The sequence below is a fragment of the Chlamydotis macqueenii genome, chromosome 9, assembly GCF_036417535.1.
Source record: "Chlamydotis macqueenii isolate bChlMac1 chromosome 9, bChlMac1.mat, whole genome shotgun sequence".
NCBI classification, from domain to species: Eukaryota; Metazoa; Chordata; class Aves; order Otidiformes; family Otididae; genus Chlamydotis; species Chlamydotis macqueenii.
Window position 1 is genome coordinate 27,385,881 of NC_141564.1, and position 15,803 is coordinate 27,401,683.

Below are 15,803 nucleotides of genomic sequence, written 5' to 3' on the forward strand. Positions count from 1 at the left end.
CCCCGTTCAGCAAGGCATTACACCCACTGTGAAAGCCTGCGACGGTGCCTCACCGCGCACGTTTGCCAGGTGGTAGGACGCAGGTTCTTCTGCCTCCAACAACAGCTGGCAGAAAAAGGAAAGAGGGCGGCAATTTGCTTTCCGCCCATGCCAGGCAGAGACGTTAAAGAAATCGAGGTGTCTCTTAAGAGTGCAGTGGAAGCAAAATGGGTATCAAGCATTGACAATACCGTGTGCATCTGGTTTATTGAATCCAGTGTGTGCAACTAATATAGCTGTTTGGAACAAGTAAGGTTTCCTCCCAGCTCCCTGCAGCTGTGACTTCTGCAACCAGGTCTCTCTCCTGCTTCAGCGACAGCTTGAGTGTGGGCCCTGGCCAGGCTGGCTCACGCAGCTACACTGCGTCCCGCACGCCAGCGGGGAAGCACAGCTCGTACTCGGGGACCAGGGCAGAAGGAGGTCTCCTAAGGTGCTCCTGGCTGTCAGTTCAGCAACTGTACTGACGCTGAGCGCGGCCAGGTCCTGGCACCCTGCGGCATCCTGGCAAGCACGGGCAGGACACATCGCTCCTCGCTCGCATTAACCACCTTCCACTTCCCTTTTTATAGATATCACCCAAAAAAGACCTATTAGTCATACCAAAGTGTGCGTTGCTAATGACAACTGTGCTGAGAACTGTAAACCTTTCTGCCAGTGATCCAACTGGCAGAAAAGTGAGAAGTGCTCACAACCAGCACGAGGTTCAGCCCGGCCAGGGTGAGGAGCCGGCTGGTTAGCAAGCTAAGGTGGGCTCTGCACTTGTCATTGCCCCCCTTCTCCAATTTCTGCTCCGTTGAGAGCTCCCCCGAGCACACGGCATCCCCACTGCAGAGCTGTGGGCCGGCTGAAGGGCTGCCGTCCCTGGGCACCCGCAGCCCGGGTGACACCGTGACAGGCAGTGGCGAGATGGCAGCGCCCAGCACCGGCCGTGTTGCTGCCAGCAGAAGCCGGACCCAGAGGGTGCTAGCGGGTGACAGACAGGGAGAGGGCACAGTGTGCCCCTTCCCCACCAAACCTCCCGTCGGATGGGGGAGAGGCCACGCTGCCCACCCAGCAGCACCCAGGGACAAGACGGGGGAGAAGAGCCCACGCTAAGGCAGGGGCCTTGCCACGTGACGCTGCCAGACAGTGCTTATTTTCACTGGGGAACACCAGCATGCGCTTATGCAAATCATGAATTTATAAGGAATTAATGAAACTGTGTGGTAAATGCTAACGAAGCCCGGTCACCCAGCATCACGCAGTATATTGTGAGACTACGTATGCTGTGTAACAGCTAAATGGGTTACTACAGAGGTAAAAGGGTGCCAAGAGCCGCCTTCCAGAGCCATTTTTCATGGTGAGATGGCAGCGCCGGCCCTTCCTCTTGCTCCCAACAAGCCGTGGGGATGGCCAGCACGACAGCACCGGCTCTCGCTCAACGGCAGAGTGGGGCCCCAGGGCTACAGGGTCTGCACCAGCCTCTCACCCTGCCCTGACTGCATCGGCGACTCTGGTCACAGGCGCAGGTGGGGGAACGGGGGTCAGGAGCAGGGCCCCCCGTCCCTTCAGACACGTCATTGCCCCCAGATCCCCTGTCTCCCACCCTGGCCCCTGCTCACCCACACCCCGCTGCTCCCCGTCCCGCTCACAAAACCAGGTGCAGCAAATGCCTGTCTGATTGCTCAGACAGAAAAAGGAACAGAAACCGTGCTGCACCAGACTGCAGGAACACACGCCCTCGCCGCCTCCCTCGGGCTTTCATCCTTCTGCCCTCACGTCTTGGTGTCTTTTTATAACCTTCTCGCAGTGCACGGCTATATTTAAGCTGCTCATTTCCCTCAGTGAGAACTAAGGCCTCGCTCCTTTCTGTGAGCTAACACCACGCTTATGGACGTTTTGAAAATAAGAAACAATAATGACCCACTCTGGCTATCAGTCAGGCTTGTCTCAAAACCCCCCAGGTGAGGGACAGGGGGATTCAGCAGCACCGGCACCTCAGAAAGCGCTGTCCTCGTGACAGGGACAGCAGCTACAGATTTTCACTTCTAGTCTGGAAACTTCTTCGCAGAAGACAAACAAACCTTGCAAAAGCCTGCACACATCCCACAGGTACTCAGTGGTGGTGTCATGCACTGAAACACAAGAATATTTTGAGGGGATCGGGGGCTACCTGAGAAACCGTTTGAAGTCCTGGCAGGGAATGCAAGAAACAAATCCAGACACGCACAGGTTAAACTCATGCCACGTTTCGGCACCTTGCACGAGCCAATCTCAACAAGGAAACAAGTATCGGAGCCTCTGGCAGCTCGCAGACCAGCGCAGGTTTTTACCTCCGAGGGAGCCACGCAAGAAGGAAGAAAGGATCAGCGGCATGGAAGGGCTTTTGAGGGCCACAGCTTACCCCCGAGACAAACTCTCCGTTAGCTTTCCCAGCGGGCAGGGAAGGCGTCAGCTCTTTCCCGTGTGGATGTGCCGGCACCCCAGCTGGGCGCTGCCGCCTCCCTCCCACCCCGCTGTCCCCTTCCTGGCCGCGCAGCTTCAGAAAGTGGTGGAAATGGCCCTCACCTGCAAGGCCCCTCTCCCGCACGACCCAGTCGCCAACGGGCGACAGGCTCTGAAGCTGCAGAGGAGACAAGCAGAGCTCATTTCTCTACTCACCGCTGTTTTACACACCATCTTTTTAGTGCAAACAATCATAGAATCATAGAATCATAGGATTCTATGGGGTTGGAAGTTGGACCTTCAAAGGTCATCTAGTCCAATCCCCCTGCAAGGAGCAGGGACATCCCCAACTAGATCAGGTTGGGGACGACCTGACTACATCAGGTCGTCCCCAACTAGAACAATGATTCCCGTGGCACAGACACGGTAACCTGTGGCACTGCAGGGAGCCAGGCCATGGTTATCTCCAGAGACCGGCGTCTTTGTCAGCCAAGGATCAGTAACCGGGCAGCCAGCGGCAGCCTCATACCCTTCCGGCACTTACTCGGCCAGCTCAGTCTGCCTTGTGCTTTCCCATTTATCCCACAGAGGAGAAATGGACTCTGTTCAGGATGTCTTTAAACCAGACATCAACCTTCTAAAAACTACTTTGTACATTATTTATTTAAGAGGAGTCTTCGGGGCTGCTAAAAATAAGTGGGATAGCCACATGCTGACATTGTAAAAAATAGTAAGAGATATATATAGCTTAAATAGTATATTTTAAAATTACCCGGTATTATTGAAAGCACAGAAAACCCACATTTTATCTGTATAAATATCCACATCGTTCCAGTCTCTTTGTGAAAAGGCTCTTATTTTCCCTCCTCCCTACACCACAGAATACATAACAAACCACAAAGCAAGTAAGAGGTCTTCTCCAAGGCCACAGGACTATCCTGGCCTTGTTTCCACGCCAGGTCATGGGACCAGGGGGGAAAAGGACTCAGCACTCCGGGATGGAGACTAGAAACTTAGGGCCTATTAACTTTGATTCTCTAATCTCAAAAGATACTCTCACATGCCTACGGCAAAGTTTCTCAACAGCTTGTACAACTGACTTCTCGGTTTTGCTCCAATCCACCCCATAGGTAAAAAAGACGGACAGCGATCTCTCAAAACCTTAATAACTCAGCAGCCTTGTTTAGTCTATATATTGTCTATATATTGTAATTTCCATGTAATTTCTAGAGAAAATGGTACAAACATTTCAATTATACCATGCCTGAATCTATTAAACTTTTTTTTCCCCAGCGGTTAGTTATCAAGAGTTTGGGTTTCTGTTGTGAATTCGGTTTTACCTGGAACCAGTTTGGTAAGCCACTGGTGAAGATTTTAAGCGTAATTTTATTCCAAGATGACAAAATACAGTCATTCTTTGAGAGTGGTTTCTAAAAACAAACAAACAAACAAACAAACAACTACTCAGTGTAACTCACAAATCTTTCCTTGGCGCCGTCTAACTTCCAGGGCTCATGGGGACACAGCTGTCATAGGCCTCACGCAGTGCTCGGTTCCTACAAAAATTCAGCAAGAATTCAGGCGCTCGTTCCCATTTGTGCTTTCCTGGTGAAAATTTTCCTGGTGAGGTCCACCCTATGATCTTGTTAATTTATAAAGTGCAAGGCCTTTTCATTATGCCCAAATGCACTGCGCATTAGTGAATGATGTCTCAAAACACCAAAGGAAAACCACCTGTGAAACACTCTGTCAGGAGAGCTGTGTACAAAAGGATTTTTCCTCATTCCTTGGCCTGCGCCATCTGACAAGGTTTAATGGAACTTGCCGTGGAAACTCACAAAAATTAAATTAGATGAGGCGAGAAACTCTTAACAGGATTAATCTGTGACAATAAAAATACCCATCTGACACCTTCCCCTCGTGCCCAGACACCAAGCCAATCCTGCAGCGCTGGGACCCCCTGGTCTCCGGTGGCCGTGCCCACAGCTGTGGCCAGTCACTCCCGACACCACCGCCACTCCTATTGTGTTTTACAGCCTTTCTTGATGGCTTCATTCCTCAGCTCGTCGTTTATTCACAAGACAAATCGGCACTCCCGTGTCAAGCAAACACTTTAAACTTCACAGGTTTGGACCCGCGGGGAGTGTATATACGGTTCCCTGTCAGTGGGCCATTGGGAGGAACTCACCATGCAGAGCAGGGGGTTGAGTCCCAAACCGCGACTCCTAGTTCTTTAACTCATTCAGTTCCCCTCGCAGGGAGGTGAAAGGGTTAATTGTGTCTGTGCCATTGTGAGGAAGGGCACTTGCCAGCGTTTCCCCTTGCTCTTTGGTTCTCCCCTCTACCCACTCTACCAGCTTCCACCGCCATGGATGGACTGTCCGTGCAGCATTGTCCGGGTAACGCTCTTCGCCAAAGACCATTTCTGTCTGAATCCCAAGTCCCATTGGATTCCCCTCGGGAGGGCTCAGACTCCTGGGGGAAGGGGCTGTTTGGGGTGAGGGTTTTGACTGCCTTGTCGGACCCTCCTATTCCCGTCAGCGCCACGGCTGGATCAGCCCGCGCCAGCTCACACCCGTAAGTCACCACGTTGTGCAACGTCTCCACCCAAGCCAATACCTGCACAGATGGATTCCCAGGGTTTTGCCAGTTGAACTCTACGGCTCTGCATCCTTTCTCTAAGAGGCTGAACGTGTATTTTCAGGCTGTTCGGCAGCCCTCCAACGAGTGGTGGCTGGAGCGCACCGGCGCGGCCATCGGCACCCCTTGCTGCCCTCTCACATGCACAGCCTGCACCCAGGTGGCTTTCTGCACTCCTCCTGCTAGCTCCGGTGATCCCTTTACTCTGATAACAACAGGTTCCCCTTGCTCTTTGGGGTCCATGCCCCCAGCCCAAGAAGCCACTCGGGACGTTATCGACTGCTCGCCTGCTGGCCCATCGCTTAGAAACTCTCTGGGTCCCCAGAATCCCCCAGCCTCGTCATTGGTGTCCGATGCCCCAGCGCGCACCGCCGCCAGCACCTGCCTTCCACTGGAAGAGTGCAGGTGCGGAACAACGCCTGCTTAACGACTGCGACCACAGACGTGTGACGTGTGGTTAATCACAGAAGGGTTCGGGTGGGAAGGGACCTTTCCAGGCCACCCAGTCCAACCCCCCTGCCAGGAGCAGGGACGTCTCCAGCCAGATCAGGTTGCTCAGAGCCCCGGCCAACCTGGCCTGGAATGTTTCCAGGGATGGGGCATCCACCGCCTCTCTGGGCAACCCGGGCCAGGGTTCCAGAACACTCAGTGGAAAAAAAAAATTCCTAATATCCAATCTGAATGTACCTCCCTCTATTTTAAAGCCATCACCCCTCATCCTGTCACACCAGACCCTGCTGAAGAGTCTCTCCCCACCTTCCCTGCAGCCCCCTTTGGGCACTGGGAGCCGCTCTCAGCTCTCCCCGGAGCCTCCTCTTCTCCAGGCTGAGCAGCCCCAGCTCTCCCAGCCTGGCCTCACAGCAGAGCTGCTCCAGCCCTCTCAGCATCCTCCTGGCCCGCTCAGGCCCCGTTCCCGTTCCCGTTCCCGTTCCCGTTCCCGCTCCCGCTCCCGCTCCCGTTCCCGTTCCCGCTCCCGTTCCCGTTCCCGCCGCGGGCGCCCGGAGGATGCCGGGAGCGGGGGCGGAGGCCGCGCGCAGCCGCCGCTCGCACCGGCACCGCCTCCCGCCCCGCCCCGCCCCGCCCCGCCCCTCCCGCCGCCGGGCTCCATGGTGGCGGCGGCGCGGCGCGATGAGCCGCCCGTCCTCCGCCGGGCCCGGCTCTAGCAAGCCCTGCGGCAAACAGCAGCAGCAGCACGCCCCGTCCCCCGCCGTGCCCGCCGCTGTCCTCCCGGGTCCCGGCGGGGCGTCTCCGCCTCCCCCCCCTCCTCCCCCCCCCCCCACCGCCTCCTCCTCCCCCGCAGCAGCAGCAGCAGCAGCATCACGAACTGACCTCGCTCTTCGAGTGCCCCGTCTGCTTCGACTACGTCCTGCCGCCCATCCTGCAGTGCCAGGCCGGACACCTGGTCTGCAACCAATGCCGGCAGAAGCTCAGCCTCTGCCCCACTTGCCGGGGCTCCCTCACCCCCAGCATCAGGAACCTGGCCATGGAGAAGGTGGCCTCGGCCGTGCTCTTCCCCTGCAAGGTAAGTGGTTTTGGCAAGGGGTGGGGGGGGGGTGGTCCGGGCCGCCCGGACCACCCCCCCCCCTCCACACCCCCTGCCCTCCGTCTTCACGCACCCCCCTTCCCTTGGATGCAAGCTGTCAGGCTGGTAATCATCTCCATGTCTCCGTGCTATTTCAAGTGCTCCGCTTAAAGATCTAAGTCTCGTTGTCTTTAAACTTAATTTCTTACTGGCAAGAACCAGGTGAGCTGCTTTACAGTGCCTGTCCTTCCTAATAGCATTTACCAGGAAGCGCCTCAAAACCTCAAGTTGAAGCGATTGAGGGACAGGTGTAGGAGCTGTCGCTAAAATGAGGAGAAAGTTCTAAAGTAGGGCGCTGTCCGAGGCGTTGGGCTCCGGCGGTGCGTGGTCGAATGTCCGGTGGGAGCTGCGAGCGGGCGCTGGTCACCTCTGCGGGGAAAAGGTGGTCCCTAGCAGCATCTTTCCCCGGCCAGGAGCAGCACAAGGGATGCGCAGGGAGTGATGGCACCTCCCAAGCGAACCCTCACGGGACGGCCGTAGATGTCTTGCGGAGTTTTTGGTAGCGTGGGGCTGTTTCAGCGCTCGCCCTTGAACGGGAGTTAACCTCATGGTGGCAACAAGGGATGGAGACGCAGGTCCTCTCTGCTGAACGCAGCAACAAGTGCAGCGAGCCACGCGCCCAGCTGCGACCGGCTCTGAGCCCAAGGGAATACAAACAGCCGGCGCGGGTTTTTCACTGAGATGCTGGCCTAGTTCTCATTTTCTAAAGCGTCTGGTCTGTGACAGCTGGTGCTCCCTCCTTGTCCTAAACAAACCGCATGCATCCAGGCTGGAGCGGCTCCCCGGACCAGAGTCCTCGCAGCCCTGCATTGCGCCGAGGTGCAGCTCTGCTGCCCGCGGGGTGCCGGTCTGTCCAGCAGCCCAGCTGCCCGGCAGGGCTCCCGCCAGCTTGTCCCCGTGCGCTGCAGGCAAACACAGCGCGGGAGAAGGAGGAAAAAGCCTACAGACTCCTCCCCGTAAAGAAGAAAAGATAAGATGTTTCTAACGTTACCTGTCAGACCTCCATTTACTCGCTTGGTAACAGAAAGGTTTCTTAAGCCCTTAATTGATGGGACTGGCTTCTTCACCCCTGGAGGTTTTCTGTCTCCATGGGCAGAGGAGTAAGCTCCAGCAGGGAGACATATGCCTAAGAACAACCCCATCCCACGCCCCCCCAAGAGAACTGAATAGCCATCCCTGCATCTGATAGGGAAGTCCTGGTTCAGGTGTATCAGCTGGAAACTCCTCCAGCTGGGCAGTTTCTAAAGAGAAATAATAGTACGGCAGCTAGCACGTGCCAACCGGTTAAAAAAGAGCATTTCCGAAAATTTCTACCAGTATTACTCCTGGGGTTGGTGTCGTGCTCTTCAAAGCAGGGACGTGGAGGGGGAAGGGATGCTGGGGACGTTTGCGGTGGCTGAAGCAAGTGCTGGGGACTGGGCAGCTCAGCACCCTGGCTGCGGCACTGGGAGAGTTTCGCCTCGACGCAGCGCTGTTCTGGTGGTCTCCGCAATAACCCAGGGCGCGGGTCTGGGCTGGTTCGCGGGTCGGAGGCTGTGGCAGGCAGGAGGCCATGGACTGGACTGGTGCCGGCTCAGGGCTTTGTTTGGTTTCTTGGAACCTCACCTGTAAGCCAGTTCAGAGCTGGGAGAGCTGGAGAGGGGCAGAACCCGCAGCGGTCGGTGTGCCTCACCTCGCAGCTGCCCGGCGAGATCCAGGGCAGGCAGGAGCCCCGGGCCACGGCGCGCGGGAGGGGATGGCTGGGGCAGCACAGGGGCGGCAGCAGCCCCCGGTCCCAGCTGCAGGTTCCGGGGAGCCGGGCGGTACTGCCGGCAGGATGTCAAGAGTTCCCCCCGTGCCACGCTGCCGCGGTCACACGTGCGCCTGTGTGCTGCCCCGCCTGGACCCGCAGACCCGAAATCAGAGCGCTCGTGGAGCCCCGCGTCGCAGCCCCTACAGCAGTATGGCCCGTGCGGGAGCATGCATCCTCCCTGCACACCAGCGTCTGCTCGCGAGCTCTCCGCCCCTGCTCATCGGGCACCCAGAAGCTCCTTGCGCAGGCAGAGAGGTAAATAAGTCTCTGCTCCTCTTCCCTCACACGCCCTCTCTTTTATGTGGATTTTTTCTGCTGTGAGCAGTTCCTGCTCGGCTGCTTTCACTGTTCCCAGAGCAGCAAAGTGAAATTAGCACACGTTAATGCTTTTCACTCTCCCTTCTTAGGCCCAGAAACAGCGACACGCTGTCAGGGCTGTAACTCCACTGGGTGCTTACACAGGTTGCAGGCAGCCAGCGGGGAGGTGACCCCCGTGCCACTCAGCGGTGGGCGGCCGTCAGGCGCTCCAGCAGCACCTGGGGTTTCGGCAAGAACCACCCTGCTCTGCAGCCTGCGTGCAGCGGCGCACTGCACGCCAGGGCCTGGCCCTGGTCTGACTCATCTCTGGTTTTCACTGCGTTAAGGGAACCTGACGTAAGAGAGAGGTGGCGGAAAAAAACTTAGAGCTCCAGAAAATGTGAAAGAACAAATAGAGATGGTGGAGAGGAGATCTCTGCACTTCTAGAGGGAGGTAGATTCAGACCGGATATAAGGAAGACATTTTTTTACACTGAGAGTGGTGGAGCACTGGCCCGGGTTGCCCAGAGAGGCGGTGGATGCCCCATTCCTGGAAACATCCCAGGCCGGGTTGGCCGGGGCTCTGAGCACCCTGATCCGGTTGGAGATGTCCCTGCTCCTTGCAGGGGGGTTGGGCTGGATGGGCTTTGAAGGTCCCTTCCAACCCAAACCCTTCTGTGATTCTGTGATCTTCTAAAGAAGTGCAAGTGGAACATGCTATCTAGTTATGAAGCTGACTTAATTTGGATAGAGGTTCTTCTGTAGCTTTGGAAGGTTTGTCCAATACTGGCTACAAAGGAAAATAAATCTTACAAATTTGAGGCTGCATGAAGAGATACCAGAATCCACTTTCACAGCAGCACATGAGATACACACTGTGATCGTTAGCTGCTTAACTTGGAACTGTGACCTGGCTAACTGAGCAGCGGAGGGTGGGAGAGGTGCTTCTCCATGTAACCACTTCATCCAAAGTCTACGGGAAAGCAAGTGGAGTCGTGAGTGTCCTCTGCTGTGACCAACAGAACTGCAGTCTTCTTGTAACCAGGAGTATTAGCTGAGATCTGTGCCCTGCCCTGTTTCGCTAGCCTTTTGTGGTGGGACTTGACAAACAAAGATGTTCATGCTTGAGTGATCTTGGCATGGCCATGGAAGTGACATGGGACCGGCACTCCTCATCTGCCCTGTGTAAAACTGTAGGCGGTTCCTGCTCGTGTTTCAGTTTATAGCAGAACTTACCTCCAACATACACGGGCAAAAACTAGCCCAGCACGACAGAAAGAAAATCCAATAGCAAGTGCAGTGTTTGCTTATGCAGCGATAGCAGCCCAGTTGGGCAGCTATATGGATGGCATTTAGCAATGCATGATAGGGAAAAAATTAAAAACAAAAAAAACAAACAAAAAAAACCCATAAACTGCCCCACCCAAAACTCCTACATAAGTACACCAGCGAGTTCTCACTGCTGTTATTAATTCAACCTAAGTTTTACTTATAATAGAGGAAATTACTTTTTTTGGGTATTACGTACATTTAAAAAATCTAAGTACATGGGGCTGGATTTTTCAGGGGACTGAAACCCTGTTCTTGCCAGCTTTCCTAGGAGTGGAGATGCTCTGCAGCCTGGAAGCTAGGACAGTTACCTCGCATGAAGAGGGTCTTCCAGGACCCTTGAACGCAGCCGTCTCTATCTGGAGATGCTGCTGTGTTTCTGAGTCCCCAGGTGGTTCTGGTTCTTTTGAGGAAAAGCCAATCCAGTAAATTCATTGTACTGTACTCTTACACTTTGCTTTGTGGAAAAGTCTTTCTGCACCTCGCATCCAACACGGCATTTAAACAGTGGCAGGTGTAGTGAGACTGTATAGAAACTGACAAGTCTGAAGTAATACCGGCTGCTCACTTTCATTGCTCTTTAGGCAGGCGGTAGCAGGCAGGCAGAACCACTCCATGTCCTTAGACCACTGCTGCTACACCATCAGTTCAAGGGAAAGCGTGCCAGGTCTCCCTGCAAGCAAACAGCTTGCAAACAGAAATCGCACATTCCTGTTGTTACTGTATACAAACTTATTCTGTATATCGGCCGGTGCTGCCTCTAGGGCCTCTTCAGAGCTTTTCTTTTATTTAAAAAAATTTAAGCAAATATACTAAACCTAAATAAGGTCGCACATCCTATTTCCAGACTTAGTAGGCTCTAATAAAGTGGCGGTAGGTTTTTTCTGATAAAAATGCAGTTTATTTTGCTTATAATTGAACAGACATCCCTTAGACACGGGGGTCTGCTGACATCACCTACCTGCACACGCGCGTAGAGCCTGCTCGCTGGTCCTTTCCCAGGTGAGCCGTAACCGCAGACCCGGCACTGCTGGCAGAGCAGGGTTTATAAATGCGCTCTGCCGGGCAGCTGGCTGCGGCCTGAGCTGGTTTCCTCGCCGGTGCGAGGCTCTGGGAAGCACAGAGGCTCGCCGTTGTCTGGGCTGGACCTCCCTGCGCGTTCCCGGGGAGCTCCCTAGGATCAGTACCAGGCTGGGCTGAGCGTCTGTACCCGAGCTTGAACGAATGCTTCGGAAGGCTGGAGGGATCTTAAAAGCAGGGACAGTTGTTTTACAAAGCCCTGGAGGAGGGAGAAGCGTGAGAGGGTCTCAGTGCTCATTGGGGCCCTGAACGCTGCTGACACACAGACAGGAGGGGGCAAGCCTCTTCTTTCCAGAAGCACCATTTGTGTCTCAGGCTCCTCGTGCGCTGGAGGGGAGTCTGCTGGCTAGAGCAGGAGGGACTTGGACTCGGCAGTCTGTTCCCAGCTCTGCCACTGATTTCCCCTGTGGCCTCAGACAAGTTACTTTAGTCCTGTGTCCGTGCCTTTGTTTACGAGGTTGATAATGCTGGCCTGCCTCTGCTGAGCACTTTCAAGCTTAACTAATGTTTTCCAAATGCTTGAGGACGCTCGGAAAGCTATTCTGTCAGTGAAGTTCAGCGCAGCACATGCAGAGTGACATTCGTGGCAAAAACATGGCATGCCAAGTCGTGTATACAGTGATGAGCTCTGAGCTGACCGTTTCCTCTTAGGAAAGAGAATACAGCGCTAAACAAACAACTGTGAAAAGAAGTACATAATACTTTCCAACACGGAATACTAGAAATGATGAGAAGGGCAATGAAAAAGCAGAAAACAGTCAGGCCAGTCAGCCCAGGCATTAGCGTCAGCGTGCACCGTTAACACCATCTGCAGCCCTGGCTCCCCGTCTCAGGGCGGACACCGTAGGAGTGGAAAAGGTGCACAGGCCAAGCAGCTCAGAGGGAGAGCCAAAGCAGGCTTTTGGAGGGTTATGATAAAAGATCAACGACATTTGCCAAGCAGCACAAAGGTGGCCAGTCAGTTTTTGCGGTTCGCTGTCTCCTGCCGTTGGGCCTTTAACCCTTGAGCTGAAATTTCTTGCACGCGTATTAGCCCCAAGATAACCGTGTATACCTTGGCTATGTCTGTCCTCAAGGAAGTGCGATAGCGTCCGTAAGCAGCCGTGCACGCATGCTGTAACCCGCGTGACAGCGTTAGCAGCGGTGTTGGTATCGCTGCAGATACCTACAGCCTGGGGAGCTGCGCTCTCAGGGAAAACGGGAGAGACTTTTTTCTTTCTGCGCAGGTAGCACGAAGCAATAAGGTCAGTGTGGACAGCTGAACTAACTGTAGGAAAAGGAAAAGCGTCCCCAGTTGTTTAAAGCAAATTCACCCTCTAAGTTGCCCAATGACATTAAGAGAGGTTAGATGGTACTTATTTGTGTGCTAGCTTTATGCTCCGTGGTAAATTGTCCTCTGCCTTTCCAATTGAAACTCTTCTAGTGTTCAAAAAAAAAAGCTGTGGGGAATCTACATTTGAAGTCAATGGAAGTGCTTTTGCTCTGTGATGGTAGTAAGGTACATCTGTTAAAAATACTTCACTCTAGTAGCTGTTTGCTGAAACTAGAATCCTCTGTTCTTTTTAAAGAAAAGGAAAATCCAAACCAGGACCACTTCAGCTGATCTGGACCGATCAGACCTAACTACAACAGCAAATCTAACTACAACCTGGCCTTACAATCCATTGTATCTAAGTGCTTGCATTAGAAAAAAACAACCACAAAAGACAAGAAGAGTCCATTGTTAAGTGGAAACGAACATAAGTAGAGCTCAGCTCTGATTCAGGGCTAATAGAAGTAGCTAATGTCAAATGTGCAGTGAGAGCAGGAGTTCTGGTTGACCCCCAGTGTTTCCAGTTGAGAGGTGGGAGCAGCGAACACTAGTGCTGGTGCCTTTCCTGACGGCTTGCATTTGGTCTTTTTCCAGTACGCCACCACAGGCTGCTCCCTGACTCTCCATCACACAGAAAAGCCAGAACATGAAGACATCTGTGAGTATCGTCCCTACTCCTGCCCATGCCCCGGTGCCTCCTGTAAATGGCAGGGATCCTTGGAAGCCGTGATGTCCCACCTCATGCACGCCCACAAAAGCATTACCACCCTTCAAGGAGAAGACATCGTTTTTCTCGCCACGGACATTAACCTTCCAGGGGCGGTTGACTGGGTGATGATGCAGTCGTGCTTTGGCCACCACTTCATGCTGGTGCTGGAGAAACAAGAGAAATACGAAGGTCACCAGCAGTTTTTTGCCATCGTGCTGCTCATCGGCACCCGTAAGCAAGCGGAGAACTTTGCGTACAGACTGGAGCTGAATGGCAACCGCCGGCGGCTGACCTGGGAGGCCACGCCGCGCTCCATCCACGACGGGGTGACCGCAGCCATTCTGAACAGCGACTGCCTAGTTTTTGATACGGCTGTAGCACACCTTTTCGCTGACAACGGGAACCTCGGCATCAACGTGACTATTTCTACGTGTTGTCCGTGACTTACTTGTGTAGCTAGCGAAACCTAGGCTCTCTGGACATAGTGCTTTACATTCACCAAGGGTTTCCTTTTCGTTCTGGTTTTTACTGATACTCAGCTATGTCATCGTGTATGCTAAGGTTCCTGACTAGCCAACACTTAATTTTGGAGAGAAGAGGAACAAGAGCGTCCTGTAAGTAATATGAGTGGGAAAAGGGTTTTTTAAAATTCTTGGGTGCCTTAGGAAGATTCCCCACACACAGTCACCTTTTCTAATTTAACTATATTTTATTTAAAGAGTGCTTCCATTAGACATGTGGCTAAGAGACTGGAAGGACTGCGTTCCTATTTGGAGCGCACCGAAAAGCCCTTCCAGCAGGAACACAGACTTGCTCTCTCACTGGTGAACTTTAATAACGGCTTTCAGTAGGTGGGAACGAAATCCAAGCAACCTCTCACAAGAGAGGTTGCAGCTCAAGGGGGAACATCAGGTACTTCAGCATCACTACTCCGTTTCCTGCTACCTTATTAAAAAGGGATGGACACTGGGTCATTTGCTGTGTTTTTAAAAGAAAAAAGGGGAGGAGGGGCTGGGGTAAAGCAGCGCAGGTTTCACAGAGTGTGGGCACTGCCGGCTCCCGCCTGTCTGAGGGGGATCAGCAAGCCCAGCACAGGGCACAACCGCTCGCAGGCGGGTGCAGGTGGAAGCAGGAGGCACACATCTAACATGTCCCAAACAGCTAGCACCAGTAATACAGAACTATATTCCAGCTGTCCCCACACAGCTTCCCTTGGAGACATACTTGACTATTGATTATTGTAAAAGACTAATAATATAGCAAGAGCTTTACGGCCAATGTCACGTTATTTGCTATTTAAGTTTTGTTGCCATATTTACTTTTATTTTGTAATAAATATTTTGCATAGCGTGCTGTGCTAACATGCGTGTGTGTGGCCGTAGCTGTTGCTTCCCGGTGACTCTGCGCGCTCTGCCTGGCTGGATCTGCTGGCCTTCCCCCAGCACGGCTAGCTCACCCCGGCGCGCGGCAGGATGCCCCGGACCCCGCCGCCCCCAGCCCCGCTGCTGTAGGGGGCCACTTTGCAGCACGAGCAGGAGAACCAGAGCAGGGGGGATTTGATTCCCAGGGTAACAGCGACAGCCTGACTAGCGCAAACTGAAATCACCAAAGCTGAACCTGCCTGCAGCTCCCCTCTGCTACCGGAACACTTCTGTCTCAATCACGTGGAGCTAGAAAAACACTAGCTCCATGTGCGGCTCTCCTGAATATTAAGATGTTTGCCATTTGGAAGATGCGATGAGTTGTGAGGCGATACAGATAACTGCAGAGTTACTCAGCAGTGGGAAGCCTCACAATAGTGGGAAAACTACACGCAAAGTGACAGGTGAAGCTTGGTGTGAATAAATCTAATACATAGGGAGGGGAAAACAGTCCCAACTGCATCCCTCCAGGGAAGGGCTCTCTGGAGTTATGACAGAGTCCTATGCAAGGGTCACCCAGCACAGTCCCCAGCACAGCACACCACAGAACGACAAGGACCCCGTCAGGACGGGGAAGCTTGTTCCAACCTTGAGAATTTGGAAATGACCACAGGAAAAACCTCCCAAGGAGTTACTCTAATCTTTTTGTATCCAGTTCCTGTAAAGAGCCTACATTTGATCTTGTTTACACCGCCCTGGCAGAACTCCAGTGGCATCAGCTGAGCAAACTCATTTACTCTGGCTTAAGCAGGCCCAAAGTCAGGCTCCCAGGCACCAACACCTGTGCTTTCAGCAGCACTTGTTCAGCCGGAATTCCTAAGGATTTGGATTCCCATATTTCAGCAACATTTACAGTGGAAGACAATTTTTTTTTTTAACTGACAGCTGGGACATAAGAACTTTGTGTAAAGGAAAACTCTGAAGCCTATCTCTGGTTCTCACAGGATTAATGAAATGAAATTCATTGCCGCCAGCCAGGCCAGCCCGCTGCAGCGAACCGCTCGCGCCCGGCAGCCCCTCTGCGCTGCGGAGCAGGAGGCCGTTCGAGTAACCGAGGGCTGTGCCCGTGAAGCAGTTCTGTCCGGTCGCTACAGCTATACTGTTGACGGTTGTCCCCAAGAACTATTTCCACTTTACACACAAAGCAGAATGCAAAGCCGCGAGCTGCCAGCGAGGGT

The 15,803-nt window shown here is 53.6% G+C and overlaps 1 protein-coding gene across 1 annotated transcript; it reads left to right on the plus strand.

Annotated features, from left to right (window-relative positions):
• The first annotated feature begins 6,204 nt into the window (after positions 1–6,204).
• Positions 6,205–14,569, plus strand: SIAH2 (siah E3 ubiquitin protein ligase 2). Its single transcript, XM_086755013.1, is given in 3 exon segments — positions 6,205–6,357; positions 6,359–6,625; positions 13,090–14,569. Coding segments are annotated over 3 exon segments (951 nt in total). The 5' UTR covers positions 6,205–6,231; the 3' UTR covers positions 13,648–14,569.
• Positions 14,570–15,803: the final 1,234 nt, after the last annotated feature.